General features: G+C 45.0%; 1 protein-coding gene and 1 long non-coding RNA gene across 7 annotated transcripts in view; one reads left to right on the top strand and one right to left on the bottom strand.

Annotated features, from left to right (window-relative positions):
• Window positions 1-16,686, bottom strand: part of DOT1L (DOT1 like histone lysine methyltransferase) — a 60,505-nt gene extending 43,819 nt beyond the window's left edge. For 2 of the 4 annotated variants that reach the window (XM_075611567.1, XM_075611568.1), the window contains exons 1-2: window positions 15,938-16,685; window positions 6,692-6,735 (exon numbers count right to left, since the gene is read on the bottom strand). In XM_075611567.1, coding sequence (XP_075467682.1) covers window positions 6,692-6,735; window positions 15,938-16,018 — 125 coding nt within the window. In that variant the 5' untranslated portion in view covers window positions 16,019-16,685. Of the gene's footprint in view, window positions 1-6,691; window positions 6,736-15,937 lie in introns of all 4 variants that reach the window. The other 2 variants (XM_075611569.1, XM_075611570.1) reach the window with 2 other exon arrangements.
• LOC142501554 (uncharacterized) overlaps window positions 16,313-21,303 on the top strand; it is a 12,773-nt gene continuing 7,782 nt past the window's right edge. For all 3 annotated transcript variants that reach the window (XR_012803519.1, XR_012803517.1, XR_012803518.1), the window contains exon 1: window positions 16,313-16,884. This is a non-coding gene — a long non-coding RNA (uncharacterized LOC142501554). The remainder of the gene's footprint in view (window positions 16,885-21,303) is intronic.

The following is a 21,303-nucleotide window of genomic DNA, read 5'->3' as shown; positions in this document are numbered from 1 at the left end:
AACTACTGTAAGAACCTGTGAGCGAATCAGATTCGGAGTCCATGGTAGTAAGAGCGCAGACGAGCTTTTCAAATTTGCTTCTGTGTGAATAGCAGAGCAACGGGCTTCGATTTCGAGCCTGAAAAGTCTGCCCCTTAGGGTCCAACTCCAGCTTTTAGAGACCAATTTCTCAGAAACTAACATAGCGGTCGTGGCTGGGATTTTATTCCGATTTGAGTCCAGGGGATTTGGACTAACTCGCGGTCAGGAGGGACCAAGTTCTCAGAAGAGAACGTAACGGTGGCGTATGGAATTTGATGCCGATTTGGGTTCCAGGAGATTCTGGGCCAAGTCCCAGTGAGGGTAAAACTCTCCCTTAGAGTTCCCTGCACATAGGAAAGTCTAGTTTTTGACCCCAGTCCCAAAGTAAGCAAGTGTCTCTTTTTGTTTGTATTTTGTGTTCCATTGTGTGTAAGCGAATGTATGCCGAATAAATTACAATTTATTTCATTACCTTGTTTTGCTCAATGAATGATCCTGGTAAAACGGTGTAAATAACCTGGTCTCCCGTGACAGTACTGCTTTAACATGCCTTTATGATTTGGTTCTATTTAGAATAGAGACGTTCCAGAAATCCGTAAGAATGGATGTGCTTTATTTAGATTTGTAGACCTCAAAATATCTGTTTGCATCACCTCATTCAGAGCTCTGAACAAGATCATACAATGTAGACCGTTCAGTGTGCATGCAAACTGGTCAGAAGTGCGGCAGAAATAATGGCTTGGAGACACAGTACGAACATCACAGCGTCCTGATCCACAGCTGTGGCTCGTCATCGGGAGGAGAGCTAAATATAGATGTGCTTTTTATAGCTCCTGCCATAAGCAACTGCACTGCAATAATCCTGCATACACAGTGCCCCGACAAACCGTCTTTAAAAAAAGAAAAGGTGCAATGCCAGATTGGCGGATTCAAAACAAAAAAAGATCCTTTTGTAAACAACATTGGCTTCCCTGCTTTTGTTCCTCTTTAAAAATGAAATACAACTACACTTTTGTGGTCTCAAGAGAGATGTTCAATCAAGTGTTTTCTTTGCCCTTATCAGAGAACCAATAAAGATAAGGGGAGGGGAAGAGATTGGAGTTTTGCATGTTCAAACCCTTTTTGCACAGGGGCAAATAAAAATGGAGCCGCCAGAGGAATACCAGCACCTCTACTGTCACTGAGGCTACGGCCCCAGTGTCCGCTCCTGCACGAGCGCCGCCATGATGTGACACGGCTGGTTCGCACTCATTGGTTGAACCGCCGCCATGTCCAATGCTTGTCCACCGCGCAGACACAAAAACCTTGTCTTTTGGCTAAGGCAGTCTCGCATCGTGGCTTGTGCGTGCACGCACACACGCCAACTGGGGCCTGCCCCATAGATGGCTGTGCTTTGTGCGCGCATGCACACCCGCCAACTGGGCACTGCCCCATAGATGGCTGTGCTTTGTGAGTGCACGCACACACGCCAACTGGGGTCTGCCCCATAGATGGCTGTGCTTTGTGCGCGCATGCACACCCGCCAACTGGGCACTGCCCCATAGATGGCTGTGCTTTGTGCGTGCACGCACACACGCCAACTGGGGCCTGCCCCATAGATGGCTGTGCTTTGTGCGCGCATGCACACACGCCAACTGGGGCCTGCCCCATAGATGGCTGTGCTTTGTGCGTGCACGCACACACGCCAACTGGGCACTGCCACATAGATGGCTGTGCTTTGTGCGCGCATGCACACACGCCAACTGGGGTCTGCCCCATAGATGGCTGTGCTTTGTGCACACATGCACACACACACACACACACGCCAACTGGGGCCTGCCCCATAAAGGGCTGTGCCTTGTGTGCGGCACGCACGCCATAGCGGCCACTAGGGACATGGCCTTACATTAACCCGTTCGCTGCCAGAGGGATCAACCCAAAAAAGGGTTAAAAAAACAAGCCTTCCCTTACCGACCCAGCAAACCCGTCCAGTTTACATTTCCATGAGTGTCAGATGGTTGTGGGGTGAAAATAGATTTTTTTTTTTTTAAATATATTCATCCCAATAAATCATCATCACTTGGATGTCTGGATTGCACAAACGGGTTCATTAAAGGGTCAGTGCCTCCGAGGACAAAAGTGAACTAAGGACAGTGTCCGGTTTAATAGGTTAAACAGAGCGGATAGACACTTCATTCGAAAATACTTAATAATAATAAGTTTTTATGAGTTTTTGAAACAGTAAGAAGAATGTTTGCGTATTTTTGAATAATCCATCTAGTGATGCTGCTGAAATGCAAAACATTTTATTTTTATATAAGATACAAATACGTAAAACAGGTCACGTAGGGCTGATTAAATCTTTCTTGAATACAATTGTTAAGTTGTTTAAAACATTTGTGACTGGCTACCTCAGAATGGAATTTAAAAAAAAAATAATAATTTATATAGACCGTAGCATTAAAATGATGTGTAAAATAATTACACAGGAGAGGAAACTATACAAACAAATATAGTCGACATGCACAATTCAATTTTTATCCACTGATCACACACTGACCAGCATATACAGTATTCAAGTATACAACAAAAACATCAGAGGAAGAAATGGTTTAAATATAAAGCATGGTGTATCCCCTTCTTCCAGACCGACTGCCGGATTTCAAAAATATTCTGCACGTGTGAAACCAGTAGCAGAGCTCTCTTAGGCCGCGGTCCCAGTGTGCACTGCAGCATGCGCGCCCGGCGGGGCGTGCACAGCGCTTCACCGCTTTCTGCGAGAAGATGGAGGAGTTTGAGATGGGGGGCGTGGCTGGGGTTTTCCAGGGGCGTGGCCATGACCTCACGCGGCTGAACCGCAGGCGGGGGAGTGGCCACCCCTCCGTTTCAACTTGTAAATACAATTTTGTTGTATTTACAAAAACTCGCCGAAGAGAGCGGCTGCTAAATGCGCACCAAGGTAAGTACTGGACCCGGTCTGATTGGAGGTCAGTGCTTGTACGCACAGCGTGCGCCGAGATGCTGTGCATACAAGCCGAGGCGTGTGCTGTAGAAAGTACTGGGGCCGCGGCCTTAGGTGCAGCCGATACGGCTACAACAGGGCCCAACACCTTCAGAGGCCCATTCTCCATACTGGTATACAGTTCAGGCACTAATTTTTGCAGCTGGAAAGGTGCCCCCATCTCTTCACAGAGACCTGGTACGGTAGAGTGAGGGAGAGAGGGAGGGATAGGGCTCGAGAGCCGGGGCCTGGTGGCAAACACAGGCCGGACAAAGAAGTTGGGCCCAACCTCTGGCCAGGCCCAAATCCAGCCGGCCGGGACCCCCCGCAGGCACCAACATGAGAGGCCCGGCGTGAGAGAGTGAGGGAGGCCCACAGCATGGAAGAGACCATCCCCAAGGTAAGTGTAAGAATGTATTTGGGGGGGGGGATTATTGAGTAGCTATTGAGTGTGGTTCTGCCCGTGTGAAATATCTGGATGAAGATCTATGGACTACATTTTAGAAATATCTCTACAATATACACTACTGCAATAAGGAGTTTGATGGTAGGGGCAATGAGCCTCTTATAATAGAGGTTAAACCCAGCCATTGACCCTATCCGTCTGGATGTAGAGGATTTCCTTGTAAATCCATCATTCTGTTGCTCATCGGGCCAAATCTATATGTAAAAACCTTCTTACATGTAAAACTGTAGAATGCTTGGTGTAACATATTTCTTTTTCCGTTGTTCCCTGGGCATGCTAGGCTGGTAAGACATTCACCCAGTCTACAGGCCCAGAGATCCAGGTTTAGCTGGTTCCACCAGGAGGTTGGAGACAAAGGAGGATGAGGATGGGCAGTCCTCCCATCCGAGATGTTAGTCCGATAAGTGGAGACATTGTCTGATCAGACAGACAGGTGCCTAAGCTCATCAGGAGATAGCGAGCCAGCACTGAGAATAGGCGGAGGTAGGCACTGTTCTCAGTGGCCAGTTTGTAAAGCCCTCCTTGTCAGCTTCCCTGTCACACCCCCAGCCCGGACTGGCCAACACAGACAAGCCCACGTGCTATGGCTGGTCCCACACACAGCTTCCACGCTGTGATTGGTCTCCCCCCCTCCCAATTTAATGCACCGAACGTAGCCTAGTCCTCATGACCTGCGGCCACACCAGCTTTCTGAGACACCCACCTAACATTGTATTAATATGCAAAAAAGAAGGGTATTCATCTGGATGTTAGTGCATTGGTTATGCCCTCCGTTCTCCATGGTTTCTTATGGGAGACAGGAAACCAAGAAAAGAGGCGGACAATCAGTTCCACAGACCTTGCAGAGGCTAGAGTGGTGATGGACTAAGCAGTGTACTCTGAGGTTGTGCCAGAGACACCTGACACCACTATTCCAAGTTAGAGATTTAAAGTTGCTCTGCTGCGACTTGCGTCCAGCACTACTTCGAGTTCCCCCCCCCCCCCCCCCCCCCAGGAGTGGAAGCTGTGCTTGGGTAAACCATTTTGATGGTGGTGGGCACCTAGGACTGCTAGGATTCCCCCTGTATCCTGTTTGGAGTGAGTATAGCTCTTTTGGTGAAATTGTGTTGTGTCTGCTGGCTCCGGCCGGAATAAACACCGGTTTATTTGATCTGTGTCCTGTTTGGTGCTTGATCCCGTGAAAGCGTTCTGGTTTCCCGTGACAGGGCACATTTCTCAAATAGCTACATGAAGTTCAACATTTGTTAAATTCTGATAGGATGAGTATCTCACCCTATATCTACCGATATATTGATCCAGAGGAAGACGAACAAAAAACCCCAGTGAAAGACTTGACTATTTGTCCACGTGTCACGAAGCCGCACATCACACCACCATACCTTGCCGTAACTGTCATAGACTTTAACGCAAGTTACCGCCAGATAAGACACGACACCACCTCCCTCTCCCCCACAGCCCCACTATGTGTCTAAGGGAAGCAAATTCCTTCGTAACTCCACTAATGGCAATCAGATTTCTCTCTGGATTAAAAGCATCCCTAATGTTTAACATTCAGCATCTCTCTGTATGTCTTTTCTAAAAAGGAAGTCAAATAATTTCTTAAAGAGATTCCCTGATTCACACAGTCTCTTTGGGTGGCAAGTTCCACCATCTTTGGACTCCCCTTACTGGAACGAACACTTTCCTACAGTAGCAGTGTAGCTGTATATGTATACATCTCTATTATGATCTCTATGCACACCGATTTATAAAAGGGCACAGGTGAAGGGTATGCAGAATGCCAGTGACGTGCTGAAATATACAAAATAGGCACCAAGCAGCATTTTAGTTACACAGGAGTGTTACTAAGAAGGGGCTGGAGGGCAAACCTCACCCCCAACTCACACCCACACAGAACCTGTTATGCTCACAGGACAGGTACAAATTATAAATACCACACACAGCCTGACCAAACCCTCCATTTATAAAGCAAGGCATCTGCCCAAGGCTGAGTCCATGGTAACTGCAGCCGTGCGGAGGCGCGCTGAGGGAAAGCGGGTGCTTTCCCTGGCCTTAGTTCACGCGCCGTCCGGGGGGGGGTGTCAGGGGGCGGGCCAGTGACGTCACGGAGCTGGTTCGCCCTCATTGGGCAAACCGCTCACGTGACCGGCCCTGCGCTCCCGTGAGCGCCGAAACGAAAAAAAAATTAAGAGCTACGCCTCCGAGCGCGAGCCCCTGCTAAAGCTGCTCTCATTGCGGCTGCAGGGGCTCACTGACAAGCATCAGCGCGCCTCAGCGCCGACCATGGACTCAGTCTTAACCCTCGACCTGCCAGAAGACTACTGTAGCAACACATCAGAGAAACGGCCTTATCCTCAGCTTGTCTTATATGGTGCTTTGTTTAACGATGCACCCATGTTATAGGGGAGACTTGTTAATTTAGCTTTGGGGCTAATTTTTAAAGGCATAAAACACAACACACAAAAAAAAATCTAGAGGTGAAAACAGACACCGTATTGTACAGTATATCTAAAAATGCTTAGTGAGGTTCTCTGTCACAACGAGGGATAGTTTCCGACCATAATGCAGCAAGAAAAGGCTCTAGAGAACCCATGTACAAGATAGGTTGGAAGCTTTAAAAGTCAGTACCCAGGATCCTTGTCTACAGTTTAACTGCTGTGATGTGATGAGGAGATTAATTAAGTAGGTTTAATACACTGATTTTCAACCTTTGCAGTTTTGTGTCTTTTAACACATACTTTCTTGCATACATAGATGCATGCATACATACATACATACATATTAGGAACTTTAATGTGCAATACCTCCAAGAAGTAAAATAATCCAATGACCATGTCACGCTTTAAAAAGCAGATCTTGACATCCAGACTATTCTAGATCAGTTGCTGCACTGGAGGTTAAAAATGACTGCTGCCCTTCAGTCATTAAGACCGAAGTTGCCATTGTAACGGCTGATGCCAGGAAAATAATAAAAGGGTATTTAATTATGCAGTTAGGAATATATCAGCTCAACATGAACCATCAGATAAAAAAAAAATGAAGTCCTACTTTTTACGGGGAATTGAGCTTTGAGAGAAGAATTTATTTTACAAATAATTAGACATCTATAAGTGGGATTGATCTACTATAGACATTGTGCACATATTTAAACCGAATAACTTAGGTTGATGGAACAACATGCAGATCGGATAGGGATTATTCAAGGCGCGGAAATAAACACTCACCTGATGGTTTCAATAATCTCATGAGCAGCATCGTGGTGTTTATCCTGCAACAGAGAGAAAGAAGATTGTTAGCTTTGTGTGAACATGTGGGTAACAAAAAAGGACCCGACACACAAAAACACAAACACACACACTATTCTGATCATGATCGCCTGGGGTGCTTCCCTGTGTTGCGGCACTCCCAAAACATCTGGCAGGTTCTTACCCTGCACGGCTGGCAAGGGCACAAGTACAACTGAGGCAGAGAGGTCTGTTCCTTATCAGCAACAGGCAGAGCTTTTAACTCCCCTCTCTCAGCAGTTAAAGATGCAGTTCCACTTAGGAGCAGTAAACTAATAACCACCAACCTTAAACCAATTCAACATACTGCTGCCATTAATTCACAGTGCATTGCAGCTTCCATGGTGTTACATTCCCCTTAGCTCCACTAGATACAAATCATGAACTATGATGCTCGGCAGTGGTAGCCACAAAGGAATGCCCCTGTAACACAAGATGTGCATAAATCTCGCAGTCAATATCCCATGAATGGGATGGCTTCTTGCCCACCATTCAGAAGGGAAGGGTCGCTCAAGGCAACAGGATATAACCGATCCATTAGGAGGAAGTCAGATGCATTAACAGCATTATACCCTCTACTTACAACACGCATTGAAACAGGCAATACGGATGGGAGTAGAAATTGTTTGGTGGCTGGGGGGGTTTGGTGGGACAAGATGAAGAAATACACATTTTAATAATATGCTAATGAACGCTCTAATCAAATCAGTTTTTAGGACAAGGAACATTGCAACCGTACCCTAGAAAGTATATGTCAATTACACAATGTAATGGCAGAGACAGGTATTGTGCGGAAAGTAAAGACGTTTACGGAGTCTGTGTTTTTTTTCCTGTCCAGGACCATCCTCGTGTCTGAGAAACGTCCTGGAAAGGACCAAAACATTGATTCAATTGACATCTTCTTTCATTTCAGCACAGGACCTGCGAGTGCCGTTCCATTGAGTAATTGCTGCTTTCTCACTCTGGCTCATGCCACCCAGACACGATATTGTAGTTGGAGTGTGATCTGCTATCGATCTATATCAGTGATTCTCAACCGGGGTTCCACAACTATCCCTAAAGAGCTCAGTACAATTTGCTTTTCAGAAACCTAACCAGCAATTGAGGACCCACAATTTAGGCCCAACCGGAAGTTGCACCCAGCTGTCTGTATCGGCCGCCTTGGTGGGACCTCCTGCATCAGCGGCTGGGCAATGACGGGAAAATGTTGCGAGTAAAACCCGGGGGGGGGGTTGTGTCTGTTTGTGACATTTTGCGGGACCTCTGTTTTTACGCAACCCAATTATAGAGTTCCTTAACCAAAAAATTGGTTGGAAACCACTGACACACAAAACAAAGATATAATTTACTAAATCAAAAATGTACATCTCTTAATACTTACACGCAATAGTCAACTATTGTATATACACAAAGCGTTTACAATTAAATGTTTAGTAGTTAACTCATCTCTCCACGTACTTAAAACTCTTTACAGGACCTTCTGGCAGCAAAAGGTTTAAAGCCACACATCAGTAGCAGAGCCTAAACGGTGCGTCCCACTTCAGAGACCTGCTACAGCTCTTCCTACTGGTATGTAGGATGGGTATGTTATGCAGAGTTGAGCACACCATCACCGCTGCCTATCCAGGAAACATTAAACTGAAAGTTTGACACTACATCAAGCCATGGAAACAACGGGAATTTTAACTTTTTTAGCCTTATAAGGTGAAAGAGGAGTCTATTCTAAGACGTCAATATTCTCTTGGAATACACGGTACAGCTGCCAGCCAATGGGATCTCCCGGTTATACCGTTCATCAATCAGCGCTCCCCGTGATACAGGAATGTATAAACAGTCCACGAGCAGCACATAGCTTGCATATCTGAGCTATGAAGCTCATCTTTGGCGAGGAGAGAGAAGTTTGCACAAGGGCAGGAAACGGGTGAAAAATAAAATCCATAACCACTTTGCTGCCCGTCCGGCCATCCGCTGGGTTGTCCCCTGATGCGATGCAGGTTAACTGTGGCACTAAATGGGATATTCTGCTGACGAGTCAAAGGAAATGATTTGGGACAATTTAGAATACAGAAAGGAGGGGGTGAAGGAAGGATGGGTACAAGTGCAAGAGCGAAAAAGAGATGGGGCACAAGAAAGAGGAGTAAGGGGTGCAGGAGAGCACAAACCTAGTGCATTAAAGGGGAGAAGGAATAAGACGTTTCAAACTGTAAAGGGCTGTAGTAGTAGCTCAGTTGTAGTTTCACTGCCTTTTAAGTGGGTGAGCCCGGTTTGAATCCAAGTGTCAGACTCTTGTGACCTTGGGGAGCTCACACTCTCAGTGCCTCAGGCACCAAAATTGGCAGGGACTGATAGTGCCTGAAAAATTTTATGTGCAACGTATACAGTATGTATATAAGAGCAAAAAAAAAAAAGAGAGTTGGGAGTAGAGGATCAGAGCTGAAAACATATAAAACAGACAGGAGGCGCAGGAAGGGTTTAAAGAGGCATTTCTGCAGGACCTTTAAACAGGATTGAGATACTGGCAGCACCTTTAGAGGTTATGTATCTCTGTGAGCAGGGAGTGGGTCCCTGGAGCGGAAATTAAAACGTTACGTTCCAGAGACCCCCTGTTTTTCAACTAGGTTGCGTGTATAATAATAATAAATTGCTCCTTTAAATGGGACACAGAACAAGGGCAAGTTCAGATCAGCTGTATCAGGATATACATCAGTGTTTTTCAACAGGGGTTCCCAAAAAAAGAGTTCTCTGTAATTTTAAGGTCATTTGAAAATTGCACCAAATAAAGAAGAATTTAAAATGCATCAGACGCACTATTAGAGAGAGTTGGGGTTCCTTACAGTGCATTTGATGAATATCCACTTGCCTGGGTGCACGAAGGATGATTCTATATAATAGCAAACAAAACAACCCTCACAGGTATTTAGTGAGGAAAATTATTGTTTTTATTCAAGATAGAATAAAAACCCATTACTTTTCTGCACTAAATACCTGTGAGGGCTGTTGTCTTCTCTTTGCTGTTATATAGAATGAACACACACACATGTTTTTTGATGGGGTGATGCGCTCATTAATTCAATCCAAAAAAATATATTTAAAAAATAAATAAATAAAAAGTTGGTGCCTTTTCTAGTAAAACGAAACCAAACATGAAAAGAAAAAAAAGAAAGTGTGAAATGACAGCAAAATGCTGCAGTGGAGAAGTCATCTGCATTAACCCCTCCTCTCCCAACAGACTGCAGCTATAATAACTGCACATTCCTGAAATACACACAACAACAAAAATAGATGTGGATAACCCAGGAGTGCAACAAAACCAAACACAAGAATTGCTTTGTGATGTCAGTGCCAAGCAGTATTGCACTATCAAACACTATAGTAAGCAGACTGGGAGGAGAGGGAATCAGCAGGCTGAGTGTTATTAGTTGGCCGTAACCATGTTGGATTCGTGACTAAGCGACAGTCATGGGGCAGCTGTGGATGACGGCAGAACGTCTATGTCAAGGAGGGATGACTCACAGGGAAGGGGTGTTCCAGCCGGGCCTCCTACACCGATCTGTGCCCCCCTGGGAAAGGTTTGACCCCTTCTCTGTTATGTAAAGTGTGTAGGTGCTGTGGGAGGAAAAATGTAACCCCTTTCCTGTCAGCAGGCACCTCTGGCACTGAAGGAGGTCATGAGCCGGTTTAGTGAGGGGGTTGGGTTTTTCGTGTGTTTCACATCTCCCGCCTCACAAGGGCAAAGTATCAGATGGGACAGTCAAAGAGCATACTTAATCCCGAGCCCGTCACAATTCACACAGTGGAAACGCTGGCTGTACAGAAGTGCGGGGATGTTCCCAGACTGGGTTTCACCATCGCTGACGCACAGTGCTATCTGACACAGGACGTAGCTCAGTGGTAAGGTCACTGCCTGTGAAGTGGGTGAACCCAAATCGAATGCTAATGTAAGCTCCTCGTGAGCTTAGGCAAGTCACGATCTACCCGTTTCTCAGGCACCAAAGTTAGATTGAAAGCTCTACAGGACAAGAACTACTTGTACCTGCAAAATTCCACACACAGGGCCAAAAATCATTGGAATTATTATTAAACACCGTACAGGATGAAAGCATTTCCCCCATAACGTGCATAACTAGCAACCAGCCCAACACCGATGAGACCTAAAATGCCGAAACGGTTGTCTGTGAGTAAGGTAACTGGCTATACACTTCTTTAACCCAGGCGGTTTAAATACGGCAGGCATAAGCTCAGAGGGGTCCATGTTTCAAATGGATAAGAAGTAAATAGTGACTCACTGCGAGTGCTCATTTGCATGTCATAACCCAGAAATCCTGACGGCAGTTTGCCAAGCAATAATGAGGAATTACAAGGTTGTAGACCTGTCCAAGACATGCAAATGTACCCACAGGTGATATTTGTACTTTTTGCAGTGACACCGAGGGTGGGAGGCATGAGGATTATTAAAGAGGGTAGTGGATCCATTGAGCAGTAGCCCAGCAAAGGTGGGGGAGGTTAAAATTACAAAGTGATTGGGGTAGACAAATGGATCTTAAATATGATTAGGCGGGATCAGAGGGTTCAAGGCTTCACAGCAATTAGGAGAATGGGCCCCTGTGAGGTTTTGAAAGCAATGTATTGCATATCCCTCTGGCCACAAACTGGTTAAAACGTGTCAACTATTGGTTCATTTTGGTGCTAGGTATAACTGCACCTTCAATGTATTTGTTGCCAGAAGGACATAAAGGGTACTTTAGGCCCCTCTGGCATAGATGGCGTTATAAACGAGACAAATACAGGTTTGTTAAACAAAAGAAACTAATTTCCAGCCTCTCTAGGTATACAGAAGCTGTAACCAGGATGTGCTTATGACCGGGGGTATTTTGTAGAAAATTCATACGGCCCAAACGGTGCCACCCAACAGCAAAGTGCAACTGGAGTTATTTCTTTACACACCCATGTATGTGTTGGCTGCTCTTGACTGCTAGTAACCCACACACCGGATTCTATACTGTGTACAGAGAAACGTGTATTTGAAGGGGTGTGTCTGCACTGGCATACAGATTGTGCCCACAAGGGGCTGTGTCACTAGCCAACGCACCCAACTATCTTTACAGATCTCTACCGCAGCCAGCTACAGAAAACACTTCAGAGACAGAGACTGGTGTGGAAATAATATTTTTTGAAGTTCTGCCTTCATATTTAAGAATGCTTAAAAAGCCAACATCTTCTTTCAAATAGCTCAAAACCACTTTCCTACATATTTAACATCCAAGTACGTCTACTTACAACATGTGTGAAGTTCCAGGCAAAAATAGACCATCTTGTAAGCTTAGTGTGCTGTATATGACCAACTTAATTTTAGGTGCTCGATGAAGGGAAGGATGCTGTAGCAATTGCAACGTTGCAGTCACCGACTTAAACCCTTAACCGTTTTAAAGAAAGATTTCCCCAATAAAATAGAAAAACGCTCAGCGATTTAACAATTGGATTCGAGAAATTACAACTAAAATGTACAGAACCTCATTTTATAGCCGAGCTTAACTCCTTTGCTGCCAAAAGGGCCTCCTGGGAGCGAAGGCATTAAAGGTTGCATTTCTATTACAGGAAAGGGACAGAGTTCCTGCTGGGCTCTGAAATTCTACAGCTGGCTGCTAAAAGTCAAACTGGCACTTCTCACCTATATGTCAACCTGAAGAAGGCTGCCAGATTTTAAGCCTTACCAAAAAAAAAAAGTGTAAAGAGATGCTCAGCAGAATTATACAGAGCAGCATGATAATTTTCAGAAAGTTGGAAGCATGAAAAAATACTCAGCAGTAATATACTGTAGCACAGGGTGCTGGAAGTGGATAGAGCATGAGTTGGCAAGGGCCACATGTAACCCTTCATGTGCAGCCCCTGGGGGCGGGAGAGAGGGGGAGATCCAGGGGCGCTGACTGCAGATAGTGCAGAGAGACCATAGAGACAAGGAAGAGGAGAAGCTAGACCACCCCCTAACCAGCTCCTCCCCTGAGTTCCTATGGACCTGCAACCCTAGGTGGTCCCACGAGCAGCACAGGGTACAGTGAATATACACCCTGTCTGCTGAGAGCTCCTTGTGGTGCTGGCTGTTGAGCCTGTTCCTACCTTGCTCTCTAATCACCCCACTGCCCCCCATTCCCCTTTGTCCACCACTGCCCCATCTCACCCCCTCATGTGTCACACCCTCTCCATGTGTCATACTCCCTGCCCCACCCCTCCCCATGTGTGACCCTCCCCCACCCCCCTCTTGTACTCTTTGTCAAGTTATGTGCTGTATCAGTGTGTAGTGCCGCTGGCTACATACTCTGTCAATGTATAGTGCCTGTAGAATGATGAGTATCTATACACTTCCTAAGCTCTGATAATGAACATACTGCCGTGTAATATATTAGGGAGCATGTGCATTATCAGCGGTTAGGAAGTGTATATATACTCAGCATCATCATTTATTGCAGTGTGTTCATTTTCAGGGGCTGGATGTGTATAGTGTAGAGAAACTTGGCATCAATATACAATGTGGCATGTTCCTCATCAGTGTGCACATATAATCACTCAGCACACCGTTTATTATCAGTGTATAGAGATACCTTGTATCATTATACAGTGCAGCGTGTTCATTACTTGTGTATAGATACTTTGTGCAAGACATCATTATACAACGCAGCATGTTCATCATCAGTGTACAGTATTCCGATACCCACCATTATACAGTGCAGCGTGTGCATTACAATTGTAAAGAAACATTAAGCATCATTATACAGCGCAGAATGTAAAATTTTCAAAGCGCGGTACAATTTCCCCTCTGCTGCTTTAAAAGTATAAACGCGCGCAGGGACTGTGGGAGGGTGAGGGGGGAGCAACGGTTGCTATCGAGTGGGTAACGCTGTGTGGCTTCCCCGGCCAATGGCTGGCCTGGGCTCTGTTAACCCACAGTGTTCCGGAGGCGGGATCAGCACGGCCTTCCGTGTCTGCTAAAAATAGAGAGGCCTTTATGAGCTGGGAAAACCACAGAGACTCAGTCAATGCAGACGCCAGGGCAGCTTATGATTCACACTGCAGTACACCGGAATATGTGGGTTGTAGAGGGAAAAACACAGGGGAAACGCATTCAATCGCACACATATTACAGGTTATATAAAAGGGGTTAATCAGTATTGGTACATAGTTTGTGACAAGATGTGACCACTGCCCTGCAGAATTTACAATCTAAAAAGCAGTCAACCCATGCTCTCCCCACACTTCAGAGGAGTGCCCCTCCAACCACAATAATACTGGATGCCCTTTCCCTTTTATTTACAATTACAGTATCCCTGTATAGAATGCGGACAGCTTAAATGGTGCCAGGCATTCAGAAACAAAATCATTGATGATTAGAGTTTACAATCTTGTTTTACAGCATGTCTGGGACAGGAAGATTATAGGCAGTGTGGGTGTATAAGAGAGGAGAAGATGTCAAAGGAATTGAATGGATTTCTGATGGTGTGACTAAGGTATGGGTGGAGCAGCAGAAGAGACATACAAATACAAAGCAAACAGTTTGTTCAGGGTTGGTCATAACTAAGGAAACATTGGCATCAACTCTAACACTGCACCATGTCAAGTAATCAACATGATCTCTCTGCTGTGTGTTGCTGGGCACTGACAGAAAAAGGGTTAGCCAAATCCTAAAAAATGGCTGCCCTAGTCAACCTTATAAATAAAAACCTTGAAAATCTTTTTTTCTGCTTGAAAAAGACAAATATTTCAAAAAAATGGTGTGCATTAAAAAAAAGGGCACATTTTGCTACATAAACATAATAGCGGTGAAAATCTAAAAGCGTATACAATGGGTAGAGGCACAGAAAGGGTCAAAAAATGTTGTTACTGTCTTATCTTGGCTCTTGGCTGTGTAATTGCCAGCAGCATGATAGGATTATGCCTGAATGCTCTGCTGACGCCTATTGTATTAGAGACTTTGATATGGGGTCAGAGTGTCAGCAGCAGCAGCAGCCTCACAAAACACACACAATAATAAGGAAGCAGGTCAGCCTTTAAACCAGCCCAGGAGCCCACCCTAAACAGTGTCTGGGAAGCTACACCTATAACCAGAGCGGACTCACGTATACCGATATATGAATATTTAGTTACTTTGACAGATTCAGGGTGTACCTACATATGTAACCATTCTAGCCTCATATATACATAAAAGGGTCAACATTATACTGTATGATGAATTGTATACATATGCCTAGAAGCCACATGCAGATTTACAGATGGTAGGAGGACAAATTGATCCAAATAGTTCAATATAGATAACATCCTACAGACACACAGACATATCAGTGTTTCATTTTCACGGCATGTATATTTAATTAGACAGTGAGAATTTACAGATAAGCAGGAGATATAGGAACTAACGCTGATGCTTATATCCTGACATTTACACAATGTAAATAATATTAAAAAGAAAGCAGGGGACTGTTAAACATGACTACATTCATATCATAAAGAAGCATAACATACATGATACACAGACACACAACTGTCAACACACATACATTTACCCAAATCTAGAGAGATAATACACATTTAGTGGTATGAACAGATGTACACACACTTATTTAAACATACAGACATTCATGCATGTCAATGTGTAGATGTATGTGTATGAATGTACTCACACACACAAAGGTGTGTGTAAATATATATATATATATATATATATATATATATATATATATATATATATATATATATATATATATATGTACACCAATATATACATATACAGAACACCAATTCATAAGTACATTCATATTTAAAGTCATATACACATTTGACACATTCATAAATACAGACACCAGTAAGTCCATAAACATATGCAAGTGCATATACACATTTAACTATACAAATGCACACCAATCTATTCATATTTACAAACATAAATACATACATGCACCAATGTATTTAAATATAACTAACGTACACACAGTGCCAAAACATATATGCACCCCAATATAATGTACACATATACACAAGTCATACATACCCACACAAATACATGCATAACAATCATATTTACACACAGATACATATTCATACACACGGATACATATTGACACAGTCACACCCACAAACAAACACATGATGTAAACACCCGGACAGGCCTCCCCCGCCCTCCCCCAGCCCCGGACTCACGTAGACGGGCAGCGGCCAGGGGTACACAGCCGGCGCGGCTCCCACCGGCGACTTGAGCCTCAGTTCCAGCTTCTCGCCCATCTTCCCGCCCCCGAGAGCATAATAATAATAAGCGGCGGCGGAAGGTGCTGGGAGGGGGTCCCCGGTCCCGCCCGCTCTCCGCTGCTCTATGTCCCGGGCCCCCCGCGGGCTCCTGTCAGTTGGTTACACTCAGCGGCTCCCCAGCGCCATCTTGGACCCGGCGCGAAGCTGGAAGCACAATGAGCCCGAGTCGGGGCAAACCAATCCGGGCGGGGGGGAGGCGGGACTCCGTTGTCCCCGCCTTCCACGAGGAATTAAATAAATAAACCCGCAGGGGTATCCTCATACGGCCCCTCAGCCGTGAGTTTGATGAACCGGGAAGGGGGCCAGGCGCGGGGGAAAATTACGGGGTAAACGAAAGGACGCGGTAGGTCAGCAATATCCCCTCAGGTCAGGGGTGCGAATGGGAGCGGCCGAGAGATGAGGTGCTAGAGTCCCAGACTAGAAAGGGGGCACCCAAACACCAGGCTGTCCGTGGGGCATTCCAAGTTACCTGGGCAGGGGTGCGCGTCCTTACCACAAACCCCTCGTTATAATTCCCGGGTGTCCTATTTAACAAGGCTCCCAGAGCAAGGCAGCGCGGTGCTTATTATCCAGTGGGGATGCCTGCTGGTGTTATAAGCGGCGCCTGAGTGCCCTGGAAAAGGGAGGAGATGTTTGATAAGGTTCAATGGGAGGGACGTACCAAATGGTAGACCGAGGGAGGGTACAGCTGACACCCAGGACGTGCAGTGCGTGCTGACTTGAAACGGGAGGGGGTCACGTCGTGTGATAGAGATGGAGTAAACACCCCCCCTTCTTTTTTTTTTTAAATATATTATATATACTTATTTTTTCCAGTGCGTGTGATGTCAACTTAAAAATAGGTACGCATGCATCTATCAATATAGCCCCACACACTCACACTGTGTGTGTGTGTCACACACACAGCATGAATATGTGTGTGTATATATATATATATAGGGAACCATGTTAAAAATGGTTATTGAGGCAAAAAGTGACACTGTGTGCTCATTTGCATGTCATTTCCCAGAATCCCTTGCTGCAGTGGAAGTGCTGTATGCTGGGTGATAATGGGGAAAGGTGGGGTTGCAGAGCTGCCTAAGACATGCAGATGAGCATACAGTTGTATTTGCATATATATATATATATATATATATATATATATATATATATGTATACATACACACATACATATTCATGCTTTTTTCCTACTTGACATGCTTTTTGTCATAATCTTTTGTAGTATCTATTACTGCTACTAGGTGCACAGATGGCACGGTAAAAGTAATCACATATCATTCTTACTATTTATTGCACATTTCTATTCAAGAAGTATGAGGAGGGGAAGAGAAGGTACAAAAAAGGGAAAAGTAGACAAGGGTACATGAAGCATAGGAAAGTGGGGGTACATCATGTTGGTGTACACCAGTGGTTCTCAACTCCAGTCCAGAAGCAGAACATCAGGCTTCTAAGGCCACATTCAAGGTGGCTGCTATGCACACTTGCGTTCGTGCGCGCCTCCCCCGCGTGCTCCTGCAGCTCGGCGATCTGTGCTCAGGCTGCAGGAGTTGGATCGTGGGTTTGTGGGGTGGGGCAAACGTGTCACGGAGCTGGTTTGCTGAACCAGCTCACATGACGCGACTGCCGCCCCAAATATCATTTCGGGTTGTAGCGGTAAATTGTAGCAGCGTCAATGCTGTGTTTTGCCGCCGGTGGAGTTTTCAGTTTGAACACTCCCACAGAACAACCCGAAATTGCGACGGACATAAGCACGTCGCGTAGCCGCCACCCTGAACTCAGCCTAAGGCTAAGCATACAGTGACGGTGGCGTCAGGCTGCGGTTACTGGAAAAATCAAATTGAGATGACTTCCAGCGATCGCTATAAGCGCACGCAATGGCGGTAATGCACTTGTTTTGACACAACTTCGCTGTCGCCGGCACTGTAAATCTTCAAGAGACATTATCTTCTTGCTTAACCAATTTGAAGTTCGTTTTTAATATTGACTAAACTCTGTTACATAATCACAAGGGGGAAGAAATTAAAATGGCAATGGGCCGGGTATACATAATTTAAGTCTGTAAAAAAAAAATCCTATGTACGCTATATGAAATTAAAAAAAAGTTTAAGACGTGACCATCGTAGACAGAGTTCTCTACTGGATTCCGAGGACAATTGAAAGACCACAAAAGTAAGATGGGAAGATGAAATCAGACAATGTGCTGGAGCACCGTGGGAAACACACTTGTACCTGCAGAACTTGGAAAATCATTGGGACGGCTTTCATCCAGCAGTGGTTCGACACTTATTATCCTCGTGGTTTCCTTGGGGTAGTAGAAGTCCTGCATTTTTTTTTTTACAAATAATAAATATGCTTAATCTGGTTCCAGCACTTTGGCACTGAAGGGGTTAAAATAAAATGTTTTATGCCTAGGAGGGTGCCGTTCCTGTACAATAGAAGACATAAGGTCTCAGTTCTGACACAGAGATTTGCTGACCATCTCATGGCATCTGGTTGCTCTAATCTGATTATACCCTCTGAAAGAAGAGGTTACACCAGGGGAACAGCAAATAATGTTCAGGCACACACCGCTCACAACCTTCCCACTGCCAAGGAAAAGTAGATTCATGGGGTTTTTCCCCGAGAAGATAGAAATGTAGCATTGTGCAGTGATATTGAGCATCTCTGTGTTGCTTGGGATTAAGTAAATGATTTTTAGCATTGCTTAGGTCAGGGGTGCGCAAACTTTTCCCCGTGCGCACCCCTGCCTGCTCCTCGGCGCCTCGCACCCCTCTTCCTGCTCGGCCCCGGCGTCAAATGACGCGCAGGGTCCTGTTATGTCACATTGCCATGGTAACGTGACCCCGCCCGGGTTACCATGACGACGCATCGCTGAAAGGGAATGTAAGTATGTTATAGGGGCCTCGTGCGGTCCCCCGGTATTTAAATGCCTTGGGGGAGAGCGCAGGACCTCTATAACTGCCGTGCACCCCTGGCTTAGGTGACTGGCTTCAGAATAGTGTATATTTGTGTGGGGATTTTTCTCCATTGGTTTTTTTATGTTTTACGATGATTTATGTTTTAAGATAAAACCTTTGTACTGAATGATATCCCAAATCAGAGTAAATATTATGACAATTCCCAAATTTATTTTCCAAGGGAACACGGTGAAAGGACAGCTTGTATGGACTTTCTAAAGGACAGAGACAGAAAAATAAGATGGACAGAGAAGAAAAGTGTAAGACATAAGCAGGGGACAGTGACCAAGAGAAGGGAGACACATTCAGGATTATTGGGGGCAAAGAAACGGATTTGCAGAGAGAAAGGGGAGGGGGCAGAAGTGTGTAGGTCACTGATAATCTAAAATAGCTCCGTAGAAACAACATAGATGTTTCACCCTAAGATATATCAACCTCATTTAGTACAAGAGGTGCGAGTTGTGTTATAGGCTCTCACTAAAGGGGTTACCTGAAACCCCTGCAACACTGCATGTCCTCTGTCCCCTCTGCTCCTTGTCACTGTGACAGTCCCTTTTCTCTGCCTCTGTCCCCTTTGGACATCTCAATGCCCTTGAAAGTTCCCCTTCCAGCACCCCCACAGATGCATTTAGTATGTGAGTGCAGAACGCACACGGACAGCTGGAGATACGTCAGGGGGATTTGTGAGATCTGCCTCCTTAGCAGCGTGATGCAGACATTCCCTATAACACTAACAATGTCTTAATATCATACAAACGATGCCGGATATTTGTAAAACAATCTTGTTATCTTACGTGTGCACACTCCGTCTATAAAATCATTAGATTTTAGTATGCCCTTTTGCTGTAACTGCTCAAATGAACTGAATTTACGTTTTCTGGACAAAAAAACAATGATATTTTAATGGACAATCTTATTAATGCAGACTTTGTAGGACCAAGGTGTGGTAAGAATGATGACATGTTTCATAGATTAAAAGATCAGTCCCACGTGGGATCAAAGTGACCTAATGACAATAACATGTTTAATGGGTTAAAAAGTCAGTCCTTTGTAAGACCAAAGTGATCTAATGACTATTACATTTAATGGGTACAGGGTCAGTCCAAGGTAGGATCAACGTGACCTAATGACTATTACATTTAATGGGTTAAAGGGTCAGTTATATGTAGTGCAAAAGTGTCCTAGTGATATGGTGAGAGTCAGTCCCATGTAGAAATAAAGTGCCCCAATTATGGTGGTATGTTTATTGGGTTAAAGCAGTTTCAGACTGTAAATGTTTTATATGGGTTTTTGTCACTTTTTTTACTCACCATAACTTAACTCAGTATGGTAAATTCCATCCTTTCGCTTCATTGCATAGCCAGTTAACCAACCCCACACTGATGAGACCCATTAAGGTCGAAACAGCTGTCTGTGGGTGGGTTTTCTGGCTATGCATCTTAACCCTGGCTGTGCTCAAAGCTGTGACCATGCAGCAAGCTTAAGCCTATAGGGAACCATGTATAAAATGGTTTTTGAAGAAAAAAGTGGCACTGTGTGCTCATTTGCATGTCATTTCCCAGAATCCCTTGCTGCAGTGGAAGTGCTGTGTGCTGGGTGATAATGGTGAAAGGCGGGGTTGCAGACCTGCCTAAGACATGCAAATGAGCATACAGTATATTTACATTTGCTATATGCTTTGCTGTGGAGGGTTTTTGTCACTTTTTTTACTCACCATAACTTAACTCATATATATATAGATATATCTATATATATATCAGTGCACAGGCATAGGAGACATTGCAGCTGTGGGTAATAGCTTCTCCCTACCTCCTCCAGTCAGCTGCTTAATGCTGACACCCTGATGAATACTGCCCCACTTCTCTCATTATACTGGAAACTAGTGATCAGCAGTGTCAGCGCTGAGTGGGAAGAAGCTATGAGCTACACCAGCAACATCTCCACTCCCACTGCACTGGGGAGATAGAGTGAGCTGCTGAGGTGGCCAGTGGTTGGGGGCTGCAGGTAAAGCCCCTGAGAACCACATGTGGACCCTGGTCAGCCTGTTGCCCACAAATGGGTTAAAGTGGTACGTGCCCACCCTAGGATTTGTTCGGGGGGCCGCGGGCCACCAGCTGCTTGCCTCTGTTCTTTTTTTTTTTTTCAAAATATTTTTATTGGGTGGTTACACAATTACATACATATACCATTGTTTACATCCCAATACATTGAAACATTTCCCACTTTTTATAGAAGAGGGGCAAGACAAATTGCCCAAAAGGTGGGGCTTCCCAGAAGGAGGGGAAGTTTAGGCTAGTGAGAAAG

The sequence above is a fragment of the Ascaphus truei genome, chromosome 8, assembly GCF_040206685.1.
Source record: "Ascaphus truei isolate aAscTru1 chromosome 8, aAscTru1.hap1, whole genome shotgun sequence".
Lineage (NCBI taxonomy): Eukaryota > Metazoa > Chordata > Amphibia > Anura > Ascaphidae > Ascaphus > Ascaphus truei.
The sequence above is the reverse complement of the archived record's forward strand: the minus strand, read 5'-3'. Positions and strand labels throughout refer to the sequence as shown.